Source organism: Eriocheir sinensis, chromosome 31 (assembly GCF_024679095.1).
Source record: "Eriocheir sinensis breed Jianghai 21 chromosome 31, ASM2467909v1, whole genome shotgun sequence".
Classification (NCBI taxonomy): domain Eukaryota; kingdom Metazoa; phylum Arthropoda; class Malacostraca; order Decapoda; family Varunidae; genus Eriocheir; species Eriocheir sinensis.
In genome coordinates this window covers 15306919-15324698 of record NC_066539.1, presented here as the reverse complement: position 1 = coordinate 15324698, position 17780 = coordinate 15306919, and the positions used below count along the sequence as shown (strand labels likewise).

The following is a 17780-nucleotide window of genomic DNA, read 5'->3' as shown; positions in this document are numbered from 1 at the left end:
GAAGGAAAGGGAAACAACTGACAGGTAGATATGACTTGTTTATATAGGATACTAGAAATACATGAGGTTGTGGAAATAAATTGAGGAATACAAATTCTGGAAGATATCAAGAAACATAGTTTTCCTCATGGATTCATTGATGCCAGGAATGACATAAAAAAAGGAGATAGTTATTCAAACCAAAACTGTTCATGAATTTAAAGCTAAACTTGATAATCTGAAATTTGGAGACATGACCCCACGAGTGTAGTTCACTTCAGAACTTGGTAAATACTCGCATGACCTTGTAATGAAAATGGTTAAGAAAAGGACAGAAGAAATTTGATCAGGTTCAAAAGTGTAATTTTCAGAGTATAGCAACTAAAGTGTGTTATATACTGATCAATATATTATTTTTACAGGAGCTGATTCTGCAATCTTGGACAATTTGTCTCGAGACGTAGATGAACAGACCAAAATGAGAGTTTTCCGCACTCAGCAACACCTCAACACTTACTCCAAGCGTGGGCTGAGAGTCCTTTGTATGGCAAAACGTGTCCTGAGTGACTCCGAGTATGAAACTTGGGTGGCAGGACACAATGTAGCGGAGAATTCCTTAGCCGTCGGGAACACAAGTTGTATGAATCCTATTGTAGAATAGAAAAAAATCTTAATTTACTAGGTTGGTAATGACTGACTTTTGGTTCAATTAATTAGAATTATTCAGGTTTTAACTGACTTACAGTAGCAGGACTTAGCAAGAGATAAATGACTCAGGGAATCCACTATGATATCACTTCATAATGTTGACACTGAGTTTCCCTTGATACTTTTTCACAGTGGTGGTCCAGTCAAGAATTATGTATAAACTCTTAATTCTTTCATGGTTTATATTTGTTTCATTCACACATATTATGGTAATGTCCAGACCTCTTAACCTATCATAACCCCTCCCATTGGTCCAAGACCAGTAATTGGCAAGGAGGTTGTTTTTAACATTAGGGTCCTGGGAAGGTCTTTACCCTTTATGAAATTATTTCATTGGGATGATGAGTGAAGAAAAATTGTCTTGGGTTTTCCTTCCACAGGTGCTACAGGAATTGAAGACCGGCTGCAAGATGGAGTGCCAGAGACCATCGCAGCATTACGAAGGGCTGGCATAGTGGTGTGGGTCCTAACCGGGGACAAGCAAGAAACTGCTGTTAACATTGCTTATTCTTGTGCATTGTTCCAGCCCAACATGGAGGTTGGTACAAGTGTCATCAAGTGCATTTAGAGTTCTTGGGAAGTACACTTGACCCTCTTATTTCAATGAACTGGTTGGAGGAATGTTGGTGCAAAAGAGTCAGAGAAAACGACAATCTGCCAGATCATGGTCCAAGAAATTGAGGGTCAAATGCACCGTGAGAAACACTGTGTGCATGTGGAACTGGATGCTACTGTAATCTATGAAGATGATTCCTAATATCAGTTTTACATTTTTTTTCTTAGCAGCAGTAAACATCTGTGAGGTAATGAATGCAGTCAACATTGATGTGTGATACTCAACACTTTTTTTACAAGCTGATCCATGTTTCATGTCTTTCAGATATTAAAATTAAACGCAAGAACCAAGGACCAAACAGAGTGCACCATCAACTTTTTCTTGCAACAAATCAGGCAGCAGGAAGAGGCGAGGGAGCACGTTCAGGCCAATGGAGAGTGTTTGCCTCCTGAAGGCCGGTTCTCTACGTCGTCCAAGCAGCGAGGCCTTGTGATAGATGGTCGAACTCTTGTGTAAGTGACTTTGATATTCATACAAGATTACTCAACTTGAAATTAGCAGGAGCTTTATACAGTCTGTTCTCCACATTCAAAATTTATACTTTTGCAAATTTGATTATTCACTGTTTTATTGGGGGAAAATAAAATAACAGGAATATATCCTGCATTTTTTGCAGCAGAAGTTGTTTCTATTGGTTTATTATATATTTATTGCATGTTTCTGATGATAAATACTGCTGAATGAAGCTTCTCTACTAGAGATGTAAGTCTTGTGTATGACCTGTCACTTGTGAAGAATGTTTGTAGACAGTGGATTAGAAAGATGGAATAATAAATTGACAAACTTTCAGATTCATCTTGGATCAAAGAACAAACCTGAAAAAGCTGTTCTTAGAGTTGGCCAAACAGTGTAATGCAGTGCTGTGTTGCCGCGCCACGCCCCTCCAGAAGGCCCTCATTGTACGCCTTGCCAAGGACAGCCTCAAGGTGCTCACTCTGGCTGTGGGGGATGGTGCCAATGATGTCTCCATGATCCAGGTAAGGTCTTATTACTTCATTACTCTACAATGTTATTTCCTGTTGCCTGGAAAGCTTGTACAACAACCAGGATTCACTTGGCATCTGTAGGAGGGGAACTAACAGATTGCTTCCTTCTACATTTGGGCTCTTGATGATCTCATGCTCTCAAGTAGAGTATCAAGTCAATCTGTTTTTCTCCTTATTGCCTGAAGCTCAGCAGTCACCATCTGTTTTGACATCATTTGATGAGTTTAATTTCCCAATTTTCTTATTGTAATTTTTTTACAGTTTGGGAGGCAAGGCAGCTCGAGGGAAAAAAAAATCAGCTTTCTCATCCTTTCAAAAAATCTGTTGTTCCTTACCATTATTTTAGATTTACCATGAGTGAATTTTGCAGACTGCTGATGTTGGAGTGGGCATATCAGGGCTGGAGGGTAGGCAAGCAGTGATGGCTTCAGATTATGCCATTGCAAGGTTTCGCCACTTGGAAAAATTGTTGCTGGTGCATGGCCATTGGTGCTACAGCCGCCTTGCACGGATTATACTCTACTTCTTCTACAAGAATGCTGTGAGTGTTAGGTTCTGTGTTGCTTCATAGTATATCAATTTACAGATTTTATGTTTACTTATAGTGCACATATCACAAGTGAGGGTCGCATCTTACATATAAGTTATGAGAATTTAAGTTATGTGTATTTATGCACCAATAAATGTGAAAAGTAAAAAAGGACTGAGGGAAAGGGAAGCTTTTTGGGAGGAAGTGAATGTATGTCTGAAGAGTTTTGAGAAAGAAAGGAAACTTATTATGATGGGAGATATGAATGCTAAAATGGGTGATGAATGTGTGACGGATGTGGTGGGAAAATGAGGGATATCTGGAAAGATTGAAAATGGAGAGTGCCTGGTGGACGTCTGTGCTGAGAGGGGGCTGCTCCTAGCGCACACCTTCTTTCAGCACAAGAATATCCACCGATACATATGTAGGATGGGGGAAGATTATTAGAACAAATGATTCATTGATTATGTGGCAGTAGGTGGAAGACTTAGAAAAGATATTTGTGATGTGAAGGTAGTAAGATAAATGTTTGATGACTCTGATCATCTTGCAGTGCTGGCAAAACTAAAGTTAAAGAAAAAGTGGGTGTTTGAAAAGAAAGGTGAAGTAAAAAAGGAAATATTGAAGATAGAAAAGTTACAGGAAAAATAAATAAAAGATGAGGCAGAGGCCTTAAGTGAAAAATGGGAACGTGAAAAAGATAGTACAGATTTTGAAAAAGGTTTTGAAACATTTAAAGAAGTAATGTTAACTACAACCCAAAAAAATTGTTAGGGATGTAAGTGGTGAGGGATGGAAAAAGAAAAGGAAATCCATGGTGGAGAGAAGAGATAAGGAGGATAGTAAAAGAGAAAAGGGAACTTTTTAAGAAAACTCAAGAAGAGTGCATGTGGTGTGAGTAGAATGGATGGAATGAGTAATGAAAGTATGTATGAGCGTTTTGGAATGTGTCACGTGGGTGAAGAGAAGTCTGGAGTGGTGGAAAAAGTGAAGCGATAGACTTTAAAGTGGTTTGGCCACATGGAGCGAATGGAGGAGAGTAAGATGACCAGGAGGGTGTACATGAGTGAGATAGAGGGAGGGAATGTTAGAGGACGACCTCCAGTGAAATGGAGAGATAGTGTGCAGGAGTATGTCAGGGAGAGGGGTGAAAGATCCTTGAGAAACTTTGAGCAGGTAAGGAGGGAGTGTCTGGATAGAGAGAAATGGAAACTCTTCTGCCGAGGCCATCCCCTGGTGGGAGCTCCTAGGAGCAGGCGTCAAAGATGAATGAATGAATGAATGAGATTCCACATGGACTTGAAATATTTATAAAATTTAGTAAGAGAAAAACTTTGTCTTGTAGTATGACAATGGTTAACAAATATGGTGTCATTCATATATGATGAATTATTATGAATTCTTATATATAAACTCAGTTGATACTTTTGATCAAATAATGTTTGGTAACTTTAAAACAGCATTACTACTATATGTGAGAAATGTCATTTGAATAGTTAAAAGGTTCCATTACAGTGAAGCTGCCTTTGTAAGAGTAGAGTTTTCATATAGTTGAGAAAGAGTAACTGCCCTCTTGGTGGAACACTGACAGTCTTGTTTTACAGTCCTTCGTGTTGATGCTGCTGTGGTTCCAGCTGTACAATGGCTTCAGTGGGAGCAGCATGCTGGACCAGATGTACCTGATGGTTTTCAATTTGTTTTTTACTTCCATCCCCCCCATTATTTTGGGTGAGTGTAATTATCTGCTGTAAATATAACTAGCGGAACTGGATTTTTTGCATAAAGTTAAAGATATGTTTAAAGAGATGGTTGATAAGCAAGGATGTGTATAATAGATGTTAATTACTTGGAAGCATATGGATTGGGGAGGTGGGAGGGTGAAACAAACAAGACTGCAAAATAGGTGTGGAATGGTAAAAGTGTAGTATGTAGACGTCATTTATACATACGACTATAAGGCAGAGTGGCTAGTCTATGAAGAGGGTGCATTGCATGATTGAGAGACTGCCTTCTCGATGAATTAAAAGAGCTTAGGAATCATGAGAGGGAAGTATGAGAGTCATTAAGACAACCATGACAAGATTCTTTGAGTGGAATAGGGCTTATGTCTAATCTCTGTTTCTCAGGAATATATGACCAAGATTCTCCTGAGGAAGTTTTGCTGGAAGAACCTCACCTCTATGCTCAAGGTCACCAGCTCCCTCTACCAACCCAGCTCATTTTGGTTTAACATACTGGATGCTCTCTATCAGTCTGTTGTCCTGTTTTTCATTTCTGCATTGGTGAGTCATAATTACACCTGAGAAGCCTTTGGATTATTTCAATAGACTCTTTTGTGTACAAGTTTTCAAAGTTACTAATAGGAATTTTGTCTGTTCCTGTGTGATAGCAGAGACAGACTATAAATGCAGCCTGTCTTTGTCTGTATGACCACTTCCTGTCTTTGTGGGTGGGACATGACCTTTGTAGACACAACTACTAAATCTTGAACCAGAATTTCATTTTCATTTTAATGAGAAACATATTGAGGTAAAGTAATATTTACCAGTATTTAGTTTTTTAGTCTAAATGACTTAAAAAAAAACTGTGTTAATAGTATGCCTTCACTCTTACCATTTATTTTACTAATATTTGTCATCACAGTTTACAGAGGGCAGTCAGATGGGGATGTACGAGTTTGGTATGACAGTGACTCATGCCTGCCTTGTGGCACAGTCACTCCATATTGCCATTGAGACAAGATCATGGGTAAGGTTTTTTAGGTTGTATCAGAACATTGTCAGATACTTACATACTTTATCAATTAGTGTGTTTAACAACTCCTGCCTTGCTGTGCAGTGTTTGAGCCAGTACAAAAATATGTCACAGGGTGAGGAAAAGTGTAGTGAAGCTTGGCGTGCAGTCTCAACCTCAGGTGTGTAGGGCGTGCATGAGGGCACGCCATCACCTGCCTCACCCTCATCCATGCCTGCTCTTCCAAGAGCACTTTTGAAGAATTGAACTTCATCTAATTTTCATCTAATTTTGATTTATTTTACCATTTATGAAATATCTTTGCTGTCTCAGTGCTTCATAAGAAATGGTGCATATTTTCACTCCAACTGATGTGGTAATTATCATTAATACTTCGACAGATTCTTTTACACTCTAATACTATCTAATACTATTCTGTATGCAACTTCTCTCCTCAGACTGTGTTACATGTTGGTGGTCTGGTCGTGTCTTTCCTACTCTTTTACATTTTTGGGGGACTGTACACTGCTACCTGTCCTGCCTGTCTGGGGTCGCCCAGCCAGTATGGGGAGCTGGGGCACAGCCTTGCCTCACCCCTACACTGGCTGACTGTTCTTCTGACTTCCGTCCTTGCTGTACTTCCAAGGTTAGTTTTTTTACTAATAGACTATTGAGATATTTTGTAACATGTTCTTTGGAATATGTTTTGTATTTCAGTGCAAAGTTCAATGTCCTGAAGTTATAAATAAGTATTTTTGAATGAGTATTATGACCAAGAAATTGTCGTGTGGTGGTACAATGTTGTGCATTAATGGACTGAGGGGCTGGTAATACTGTAGTTCACATTGTAACTGTGTATATCAAACTATTGATGTAATGAACCATGATATAACCAATTTTATTTTATAGTCATCAAACTTACTGATCATTCATCATATTCCCAATTTAAGCAATCTCTTCACCTCTTATTTCACAAGTACAGATAGCTGTAGGTAGATGTATGGAAAAAATACACTCAGTTTGGCATCACCTATATGTATCCATAATACAAATATGACCAATACTGTAAGGAAGGCTCTAGAGTTTGGTACTTGGTATTATGTAATGAGACTCATGATTTGTTTCATATACAGATTCATGGTGAGATCTCTCCAGTGCAGCCTGAGTCCCGATGAAGTGACTCAAGCCATGCTGCGACGGCGCTCTAAAAGATCGATGGATTTCATTGTGTCTTGGTTTTCTTCCTCATGCACTTCATCTACTTACAGGTAAGGTACTGCTGTCTGTAGATGCATTCAATAAATTTAAAGAATGGTGCATGAGACACAGAAGACTGTCTTACTCTGCAGTCTTTTCTTACTAATGTTCTTGGGTTTTTAGATGGGACTTCTCTTCCTTGCTAATATTATAGTGGAGCAATTGGTGGGATCAATGTTTCTGAAAGGCCCTTATAAGTGAATTAATGAGAAAAAATCGTCACTCACGCAAACCTTTATATTATATGTATCAACGCATTTGTGATCAGTTTATGTATCCTCTATTTTGGGGGGTTCATGTCAAGGCAAGAATTTGGCCCGTCGCTGGTACGCGGTTAAGCCACAAATTTGGCCCGTTGCTGCTACCGGGTTAAAAGCAAGTTCAGAATAAATTTTCACCAAAGAAAAAACATTATATGATTGTAGGAGACAAAAGCTATTGACAGCCATGAGTGACATTTTCCTGCAAGCACTAGGAATTTTACATGTTTTTGTAAAGTGACAAAAGATTAGTAAGACAAGATTTTCCCATAATAAAGCCATGCTGGGAGCCATTGATCAGGAAATCTTTATCTCAGTGGTCATGTATATTTCTAGACATAGAAAGTTATAGAAAGTAGTCCAAGTTATAATTTTTTCTACAGCAGATTTGGCAGTAAGAGGACATCACTGATTTAACCCGATTCTTAAATATCAGCACAACTGTTTTTTTCAAATTTCTAATACTTTTCCAGTGTTGAGAGAATTCCTAAAGAGGGTGGCCAGTGGTTTGGAAATTATATCTGTCGCTTCCCTTTCAACAAAAGCTGGAAAATATTATCTGGATCATGTGACTTGGTTTTTGTGTTTGTTTATATCTAAAGACTGCTCCTCTTTTATACTAATATAACTTAGCATTTCTTCTTCCCTTCCCTAATATTAGAAACATATGTAAGAAAGCATGGGAACTTATGAATTGGATACATTCAGATTCAGGAAGGAAATAGGCAAGAAGGGGTGCATAAATAAGGTGGTGGATGATTGGAACAAACTGAACAGATGTGTTGAGGCAAATATGATTGAAAGTTTTCGATGGAGGTCAGATATATTTATGAATTGGTAGGGAAGTTGGTAAATAAGCTTCTCTCGTTGCGTGAAAATGCATTGAAGTTTTACTCAATGCATATTATATGGAATTCAGTATTATTCTCTCGCAGGCAAGGGTATCAAACGCACCAACTTCCTACTTGTAGTCAGCTTTTACTTAACATTCCCTTGGCTTATAGTCTTTACTAGTGGTGTGCTTAGCCATCTTCCTCTTTTCTCGATCTTGAGCCTGATGCACAGAAATAGAGCCTTGAAATAGAGATTGGTCAGCAGGAAAGCCTTCTTATATCTAAAATTGTGGTAGTGTTGGCATAGCAAGCAGTGGTATAGTGAACAGGAGTGAGGGAGGTGGATGGTGGTGAGGCTGACAGAGTGTGAGGTTTCCATGACAGAGGCTGTCTCTGAGAAGCTTTGTGTGGCTGCATGACCAATGCAATGCTGCTGCTGACCTCACCTCAGGGCTCAGGCTGTTCTTTTAGTTGTGTTTCAACCTTGACTCTCTGTACTTTTATAACACGTTGTGTCATTGCTTCTAGTGAATATTTGCTCTTTGGGATTGTTAGAGGCCAAAAACAAAAAAGCAGAGAAAAATCTGGGAGTGTATATGTAGTGGCATTCAGAAATGCACCCTTCTTCCTTGAAAGGTGGTAGACCACTGGCACCTGATCAATGACTCAGTCACCAGCCAGGCTACCCAGGCAGCCACCACACATAGGAAGATGCAAGACGCTTCAGATGCAAGATATCCCGTACATTTTAAGAAAAATTGAAAAGAAAGTTAATATGTTTTTCAGAGACCTGCAATATACATAAACAAAGGGTAGGCTTTATTGGTGGTAATGATGGTGTCCATCATTTTCTTTTCATCTCTCCATGCACTGAAAAGCATCATACCACTGTGAATCATTTATTAATGCATGTTTCTTTAAATAAAAGTTGGGAAAGAAATTGTCCAACACTGGAAAACACACTCATACCCTGAAGATGTTAGGTTATTTTATTTTCTAAGACTTTATTTCTGTGGATTGATTACTTGTAGAGGTTAAGTTTCATTACTTGATAGGGCTGTTATTTTGCAGTTTGGTTACTCTGGTGGAGTTTGGTTAGTTTACATGGTCTTTTGGTGGTTGATGAGGGTCAGATATAAAGTACAGCAGAAACAGTTCTTAGACTGATTAGTAAGACGACAACAAAAAATATGACTGCCATAGTAGGACTTGCAGAATCTAGCAAGAAGTACTACCTATTCTTTTGCTCCAGAGATGGTGTTGATTCTCATGGGGTGAGTGATGAAGCTGACTCTTTATCAAGCCCTCTGCTTGAAAAAAAAAAGAAAAAAAAATGGGGGGGATTATATCCATGATAATTTTTCATCAAATAATGAATCCTCACTTTTTTGTCAAGAGGTTAAGTTACTTTATTATGTGATATTGAATAATTTTTTGTGGTTGGATTATTCTTAATAGAAAAGGTTAGGTAAAAAAAATTAAAGATTTCTGTAACTTCTCCAAAATGTTCTAACTGTAAAATAACTCCATTAATTACAGGAACCTAACCTCTCCAAATAATATTAACCTAACCATATAAGTTATATAATTGAACCAAACTATAAGAGTATTTTTCAGTGATGTACATATCTCACACTGGGCGGGCTAGGTAGGATTTGGATGAGGCAAGATTACAATGGGTATGGTTCCCCTAAATAATGGTTTTCCCAGCAGAGGACTTAACACAAATGTACAAAAAGCCAACTTCAGCACTCACCACCCAAGGATAATCAACACTTTCTCTAGGAGGGAGCACAGATTCTCTGCAGGGTATCTCACATTGTCAGTCACAAAAATAATTCCCACACAACTCGGGCAAAATCTCCTGATAAGTTCCTTTTCACTGTATTCCCCATGAACATTTTTTAAGCATCATGAATTCTGAGCTGGCATCTACAGTGGTGCTGAGGGGTGATCATTTAAACCAAAAAAAAAAAAAAAAAAAATGATCCTTTGCAACACCTGACCAGTTTTAAATAGTTGCCATCCTAGAACAGATTCTAAGACGAAATGAATTTCATTAGTTTAAATGAAATTCATTGCTTTTTGTTCAAGGATTCCTTTAAAAGTATTGTCCTGACTCTATGCCATTCAGTAGTGTAGTCTGAAGGGTCTAGTTCTATTCCCTGTATGAGTGTTGCCCTTATGAGAACTCTCTTCTTTTTCTCTTTCCCCTATTTTAATAGTCTCCTCAACCTCTTTCCCACAGGCACCTCCTGGCTGAAGTGAAAGTGAGCTAATTCAAAAGTCATAATTTTTCAATCTGCTGTTTTTTTTTTTTTTCCCCCCACCTTTGCTGTTTGGTATTTTTATTCTATATGTGTCGTTGCTTTTCAATGTTTTTTACTAATCCTGACAGATATAAGATAAAAGTGGACATCATACAAAATAACAGTTTTATTTGTTAAACATCAAATTTCAGTCTAGAAGCAGTGCCCAACATTTCCATATCAGATCTTTCTCTAAGATTATATTTTTCATTTGCTTGACTTGCTTCTATGATATTTGAGCTAATTGCATCTTTACAAGCTTGAAGTTTACTTAGCATGCATGAAGGGAATTTTGACCAAGTTTATTCACAACTCTTCTGCCTCTTAGTTATTAGCTATACAAGGTCTGTCTGAACTCTGCTGACAAACATGCTCCTTTTTAACTTTTCTCCTAGAAATCTTTTATTTACATTAAAACATTACAAGAACTGTGGCACATCAGATTTGCAATACCAATGCTACATGTCAATCATTATCACAAACCATTTACACTTTGAAATCACACTAATAATGAAAAGTATGATGTATTCTTACTTGCATGTCTTGAACAGTAACTGAAATTATGAATCACTAACATTTTGCTGCATAATACCTGAAACAGCCAACATTTTTTTTAAAGAATTCAGAGAACATCATTGAAATTTTGTTTTGTTAGTAATCTGAACACTGCAAGTGTTATAGCATTATCTGTTTGCATTTTTTGTTTGTCTACTTGATTTTTTATACAGCTATGCTTTAGTGCTCATTCTAGTATTATGTAGCCCTAGTATGTAGCATATGAAGCACATTTTAAAAGAAGTTGATTACACATCAGGAATCATAGCTGCCAAAAATGCACAGTTGGTTGGACATGTGAAGTTGAAGACTGCTACACTCTGCAGCGAGGTCATCTCCCTGTCCTAAACAAGAGTTCAAGGATAAAGTCTTTGGTTGATGACAGCATCTCATTCAATTTACTTTTCACCATGCAAATAAAGATACATATACAGTAGTGTTGCCTAATATGAATAATGGTAAAATAATAATAAGAATAAATACATACATACTTTAGATGCATTCTAAGGAATAAAGAATGCATACCAAAAAGTACAAAATGAAGGGGTTTTGGGGTCTAAGGTATCTGTGGGAATGTTGGAATGATGGTGTAGGTGGGGTGGAGTGCAGTGTGGTGGTGCCAGGGAGAGCATCCTCTTCCTGATGGCAGCAAGGTGTTAATCCCAGGTCAGATATTGGATCAGGTGACTGCTGTATCTGGGATGTTACTCAGCTTAGACTTAATAGTGTCATGCTAAATCCTTGGCCAGTGTGGCAAGAGACGGCTGAAAGTAGGTGGGGGGAAGGGACATCTGTACAACTTTGATGTGGGTGGTGTGCACTGTGCTCCACCTGAGTGACGAGTCTCCAACACCTTTGCCAGCAGCAGGGTGAGCAGGCTGTTGTACCTGGGAGACCTGAGTGTGTCGGCAGGGACAAGGTAAACGACAGGCACTAGTGACACACTAAGCTGTCATTAAACTTCATGAAACCATTAGCACATTACACTCTCAGTGTCTGTCATTATAATTTCACTGCATTATACAAAATGTTCTTAACCCTTTCACACACCAAAAGTTTAATGAGTGTCTCTTTCCACTGCGACATCCGTCTGGGGCTCCCTAGGGGGCCTCACAGAATGGCCTGACCATGCGGCAAAACTTTTATTGATTTCACCCACGAGTATTCTTTTTTCCTGGCATTGTTATATATCATTGGTTTTGGAAGAAATTATTCTGCCTTATGAAAAAAGAAAAAAAATCAAGAAATGCAAGTAGATAACGAAGTTTACCGACTGTGAAAACAACAATATAAAGGGACGACAGTCGTGCCCACAGACTGCCTGCTGAGAGGCAACTAAACCACGGATAATTATCACTTCACATCCAATGGCACGAGAGAGTAGACAATTAGTTTATTTTATAGGTCTAGCTTGGATCTTTGACACAAAAAAAAAAAAAAAGACGCAATTCTGAAAAATACTTTATTTTTGGCAAATTTTCAAAATTTTTTGACGCGATTCAAGTCAAAAGCTCATGTAGACGATTCCTTTTGCCACAAAGCACGTCATGGTGCTTGAAAGGGTTAAAAAAAAAAAAAAAATCCTTGAAGTGATAGGAGGGGTGGTATGGGGAGGGGAGAGAGAGGGTCAGCAAGCTGATGAGTGAGTAGTGGTGGTGGTGGACTGCTAGAGCTTCCTTACAGAAAAGTGCAAGAGTACAGACTTGAGAGAAAAGAGAGAAAATGGTACATTTCATTTTAATGGGAAATTGGTTCAGATCTGCTCCCTTGGTTTCTATTATTTTTTTTTTTGTTATTTATTCACTTACATTTAGCAAATCTGTATTTTGGTATTTTTGTGTTTTTGCACAAATTGCATGTGAAAATTGTGAGCCCTGTATTTTGGTTCACAATACTAGTTTCCTGTGATGGGCTATGAAACATTATTCATTGCCAAGCAGTGCTGGGTTTAGACAAGTTTTACTAGTACAGTGTTGTAGTTTAGATATGAGTTTCAATAAAAAAGATGATAAAATGAATATCATTACTATTCATGTTTACAGTGGGATTATATACATTCATACATTTCCTTTGATATCTTCACTTGATTTTTCATATTGCTAGCTTGTGCAGAAAAGTTAGCTTAGAGCATACCTTTTTCTGTTTTAGCATGTCAGGTCGAGTGCAGCATGTGTCTCCTGCTAAAGATTTACCCTCTTACGCCTTCCCTGTACAGGTGCCGGGACCCAGACACCACTTAGCACCACCTGGGGCCAGGCTCCACACATATCTTTCATGTACTTATGTGGATACTGTGTAATTCTTTCTTTATCATCTCCATTTTATTGAAAAATTATATTGAAACTACACAATACTACTTCATCAGTGTGTGAAACAGATATATGTACCATATAAAGATTAATTTGTCAGGCAAATTGTATTCCATTTCTGTTGAAAGTTTTGCCCAAGCAGTAAAGATTCCTATATCCATTCAAAATTCAATAAAGGGGTTAAGATTCTGTCATGTTGAGTCTGCATAATTAAGTACTGCAAAATTTATATATTTGGGCATGATGACATGAGTGCATGATGCAAAATATTGTGTTGCTGCTCTGGTCCCAGCCTCTCCTTGTGGCCTTGACTTCCTTCCAGGTTTGTTGCATGCTCTTGTTCTGGCTTTTCTCTCGATAGATAACAGAATTTCTTTTTCAACACGTTTTAAAGTGATGCACAAACAGTAGAAAAGTCCTGCCATTGATTAATCTATTACCACTTCCTTACATGTTTTTAGTAATATGTACCATTACACCTTACTATGATCCTTAGTTTCTTGTTATTGCAGACTGCACTGTCACGTACTTTGATTCTTCTACTTCTGGAATTTGACTTTCAAAATATGATAAGTGTGCACTTTGTGTGTCTATTTTGCAAGTTCGGCATCACTATGTTTCTCATGTTTATTTTTCAATGGGTGTAACAATAGCATAATACTGTTCACCATCTTACCAAACTTATGGCACTGATTAGTAAGTTTTTATTTTATTATTTTCTTTTTTTTACAGCAGTTTATAATAGGTTTCTAATAATGGTCCAGTAAAGTAGAAAAAAGAGGACAACTAAGTGGTTTTAGGGGAAGATTATTGTTTTCTTGACTTTACCTTTGTAGAAATGACACATGGTAATCAGTACTGCACCCTGCCTGTCATGAACCTAGAGGGTAACTGATGTAACTAGTTGCATGGTTACTGCTGACCTAATTAGTCATTAAATATGAACTGTAAATTTGTTGGGTAACACTTGACAGTCATCCAAGTTTGCTGTGGTCTGTCATCCAACTCCTTTACTCAGTTGTTCCTCAGGCTGCTCTGACCAATATCCTACTGTGCATTTACACTTTGTTTAGTAAGGGGGTGGGTATAATGCTGGTGATCCTTATGTTGAGAATATAAGAAGTGAAATATAGTGAATAATGTACTGATATTTCTAGGCCTGGTGTCCACTGCAGAGGAGAAGAAGAAGCCTCTGAACCCTACAGCTCTCTTGTCACCACGACCAGTGTCATCACTGCCACTGATGAAGCTGAAGTGTAGTCTTGCTACTCAGGAACCTGACATGGCTGTGGAAGAAATAATTTATTGCCTCTGAAAGTGTTAGTAACATGGTTCAGTGACAGCCAATTGAAAATTGTATGAAATACAAAAATGAGAGCAGTTGTGTGTGATCCAATTATTTTGTGCTCCTAATCAGTGTGTTATGTGTCAGCCTCCTAAACAATATTCAAACAGTGGCTGCTGTCATAAGCAATTTGAAAATATAATGGCAGCAGCAGGCTCCTTATGACACATGATATCCTGAACTATACTACAGTGAATTGTTGAACCTATGATTAATAGGCAATTATACTGAAAGTACTCTTGTAATTAGCTATCTATAGATTCCAGTTATTGTCCGGATGGAGAAATAATTTATTTTGTGTACGAGACTGTGGACAAACCTAATCTAAACCTATTGTGATAACTTGTGCTTACTGCTGTTCCTGCATTGAAGCTCTTCAGCTCTAAGGCAGTGCAGATGCCACCACCAAGGGTGCCAACTACACCCTTCCTTATATGTTCAAGATGTAACCAAAAAGTATCCCAGACATATTGTTATAATAGTGAACTTTCTGCAGTGGTGAAGTAATCCCCTTTCCATTTCATCCCCACATTCCAATGGTTATTTCATTGTTCAAGAGCACTTCAAGAAATCCATCATCATTATCAAGATTATGCTTGTGTTGCAGACTAGAAAATAGAGTTGCTGCACTGCTTGAATTCATTGCTTGTTTTGGCAATGTTTGGATGCTGAATCAAATGCACGAATTTATTGTTGTAGTGCAGCTGTCTGTTAACTTCATTAAGGATATCCCATTAAATATATGAATAATAATGTTCATTGAGTGCTTAGTTATTCTCGGCAAGTTATTCGCTGTTATCACAAAACAGAGTGGTGGTGCAGGAAACCTCACTTGAGAGCATGAGTCTATATCCATCAACTCTGCCAGTTCTACAGTGTAATCAAACATGAATTCAACAATTATGACAGTCTCAACTCTGCAGCCTTTGCTAATCTATTTTTTTATGTATCACAAGAGCATATGCAAGGGAAAAGACTGTGTAAGTTTCAAATCCCGAGCCAGTGTAGAAATTATTCTTGATATTAAGAAGAAATTTTTTAAGAGATATTTGAGTAATGGAAAATCTACTGAAATAATTGCTTTAAGTGTCTCATTTCAAAGGGGAATTGATTTGCCACATGGTAAGCCCATTTTCCTTAAAATTCTAAGTCTTGATGCTATCTGGTCACATCTCAGCATATATGAAGCCACACACATTCTCTAAACAGAACTTGTATTACCAGTGCAAGGAAGATGAAGTATGCCATATGTTTCACAGGAAAGTGATTTGATTTGAAAGGCTTTTAAAGGGTTGTGGAATAGCCATTAGTGTTGATGTGGATATCCATCTGCCACTGACTTTCATTCATCGAGCTTCCACACGAAGGAAACACAATGGGTCTGGCCCAGTCACAGCTACAGGCAATCCTGACACTGGGCAGAGGGGGAGCATACAAAACTCCACCCTACATGTTTTAAAAAGTTAGAATGTGTGAAAGTAAAGGAAATAATGTTGGGCTTTCATGATATTGTAAGTGAAGGTATTTTTATATAAAGTATTCAAATTTATTAAAGATGTGTGACATCAGGGAGTGTAAATATATTAGTTATAATTCCAGTGAAATTAATAATTTTCATTGTTTAACCCCTATCCTTGGTGTGGCAATCAGTATTATGTTTTTATTTTTCAGGTGTGTTACCTCAAGAGTGCAGGATGAGGTAAAAGTATAGAGGAAAAATGTGGGAATGTACAAACTAAGTTATATTATAGGCCACAGAAAACAGGAGTATAGAAAAATATCAGAGACAGAAACAGTGGAAGTTTAAACGTTACAAAAAGAATATGCTTTCTGTTTTCTGAGGCTTAAGATTAAAAAGCTTATCATATGATTACCGAGGCAAAACATTTGCCCAATAATAGTATTTCTAGTGGTTAATTCCTTTTTGTTTTTTACTACTAATTTCATGTTTCATATTTTTGGTTTTCTTTCAAAAAAAATTGCACCCAATTTTTATTTAGTCATGAAGTTTTACTATTCCTATGACTTAATTGCCTTACCTACAAACACTTTTAGGCGTGTCCTGCACCGTTATATTTATCTAGTGCCAAGCATTCTGAGGTATATGTAAGCAATAGGTTCAAAAGTGGCTGCTTAGTCTAATCTAGTATTAGGCAACTGCATTTGTCTGTTACTGCCATAACGTTTTGTCTCAAGATAACTGCTTATACCAGAATACTATTTTCATATATATTTTTGGTTTTATATTAGATACTTTGAAAATGTTATTGTTGTAAACTTCGTGTTTTCTACTACTCAGAGTTTATGGTTCATATTTACAGTAGCTATACCATCTTAATGCAATACAAGAAGATTTCTTTGCCAGTTTCTTAAAGAAACTATCAATCACTCAGCCATTGCATGCTGCAGCTAATGTACTACTACTTCAGGTATCCCTCGCTATACAACTGAGTTACATTCCTCAAAAAAACTTCAAAACTGTAAGAGGTTCCAAGCTACAACTTCATACACAGCTTCTCATTTCATAATCACCCTCTTACATTTCTACCCATATACAGTAGGTTCTCACTGGTGTTGATAGGTTCTTGGAAACAACGACTTTTAGCCAAACAATGTATAACAAAACAAATATTACCATGGGCTAAATGATATAAACAAGAGTTTGTTTCCCATGGCTTGTTTCTGGTCAGAAAATGTATCCCCAAACTTTTAGTCAGAAAATGCATCACACATCCAAAACACGTTAAACATCAAGCAATGAAGTGAGTATAAGCTTTAGATATGCTTTAGAAAGATCAATAAAAATGTTATTCAAAGACCTATTCCAGTAAAAAGTAATGTGGGGAACCCAGCCTCAAAGTCTTTTAAAACTTCTTTCATGCCCCCTCACCCACTACACACACACAATGTGCGCCATAATGTAGTGGTTAGCGCTCAGCTCACAACCAAGAAATCAGAGGTTCCATTCCAAGGCAGAATAGAGAGGGGTGGGCAGTCTGCTGTCATCCCCACCCAGTAGTGAATAGGCACCAGGCATTAGCTGAGCATTGTGTCCTACCTCCTCTATGTATCTGTGTATTTGGGGGGGACAAAATGGTGCTTTGTAATGCAATGATTAGCATGCTTAGTTTCATTTCCTGGACAAAGTGGAGACTGATGGGCAGGCTCTTTACATCTATGCCCCTATCCACCCAGCAGTGATTAGCTACCAGGTATCAGTCAAGGGTTGTTTTCCATCCTCTGGGGTGGTGGTTTGGTGGTGCCAAGGCCCAGTAACCCATGGGTGAAAACCAAAGGCTTTCTGACCTAGGACACATGAGTTTTTAGCTCACTCCATGAAGATACAAGTAGGTGAATTACA

At 37.9% G+C, this 17780-nt stretch overlaps 1 protein-coding gene and 1 long non-coding RNA gene across 2 annotated transcripts in view; one reads left to right on the top strand and one right to left on the bottom strand.

Moving 5' to 3' along the window:
- Positions 1-10195, top strand: part of LOC127005946 (phospholipid-transporting ATPase VA-like) — a 92013-nt gene extending 81818 nt beyond the window's left edge. Inside the window, 13 exon segments of the mRNA XM_050875391.1 lie at positions 402-596; positions 599-661; positions 1068-1225; positions 1568-1755; positions 2094-2280; positions 2660-2830; positions 4423-4546; positions 4945-5020; positions 5022-5100; positions 5462-5566; positions 6010-6197; positions 6685-6819; positions 10150-10195. Of these exon segments, the coding sequence (XP_050731348.1) occupies positions 402-596; positions 599-661; positions 1068-1225; positions 1568-1755; positions 2094-2280; positions 2660-2830; positions 4423-4546; positions 4945-5020; positions 5022-5100; positions 5462-5566; positions 6010-6197; positions 6685-6819; positions 10150-10180 (1700 nt within the window). The 3' untranslated portion in view covers positions 10181-10195.
- Positions 10196-13775: 3580 nt separating this feature from the next.
- On the bottom strand, positions 13776-14277 carry LOC127005947 (uncharacterized). The gene is made up of 2 exons (XR_007758988.1): positions 14139-14277; positions 13776-14104 (listed from the first exon to the last, which is right to left on the bottom strand). It is a non-coding gene; the product is annotated as an uncharacterized LOC127005947 (long non-coding RNA).
- Between the last annotated feature and the right edge of the window lie 3503 nt (positions 14278-17780).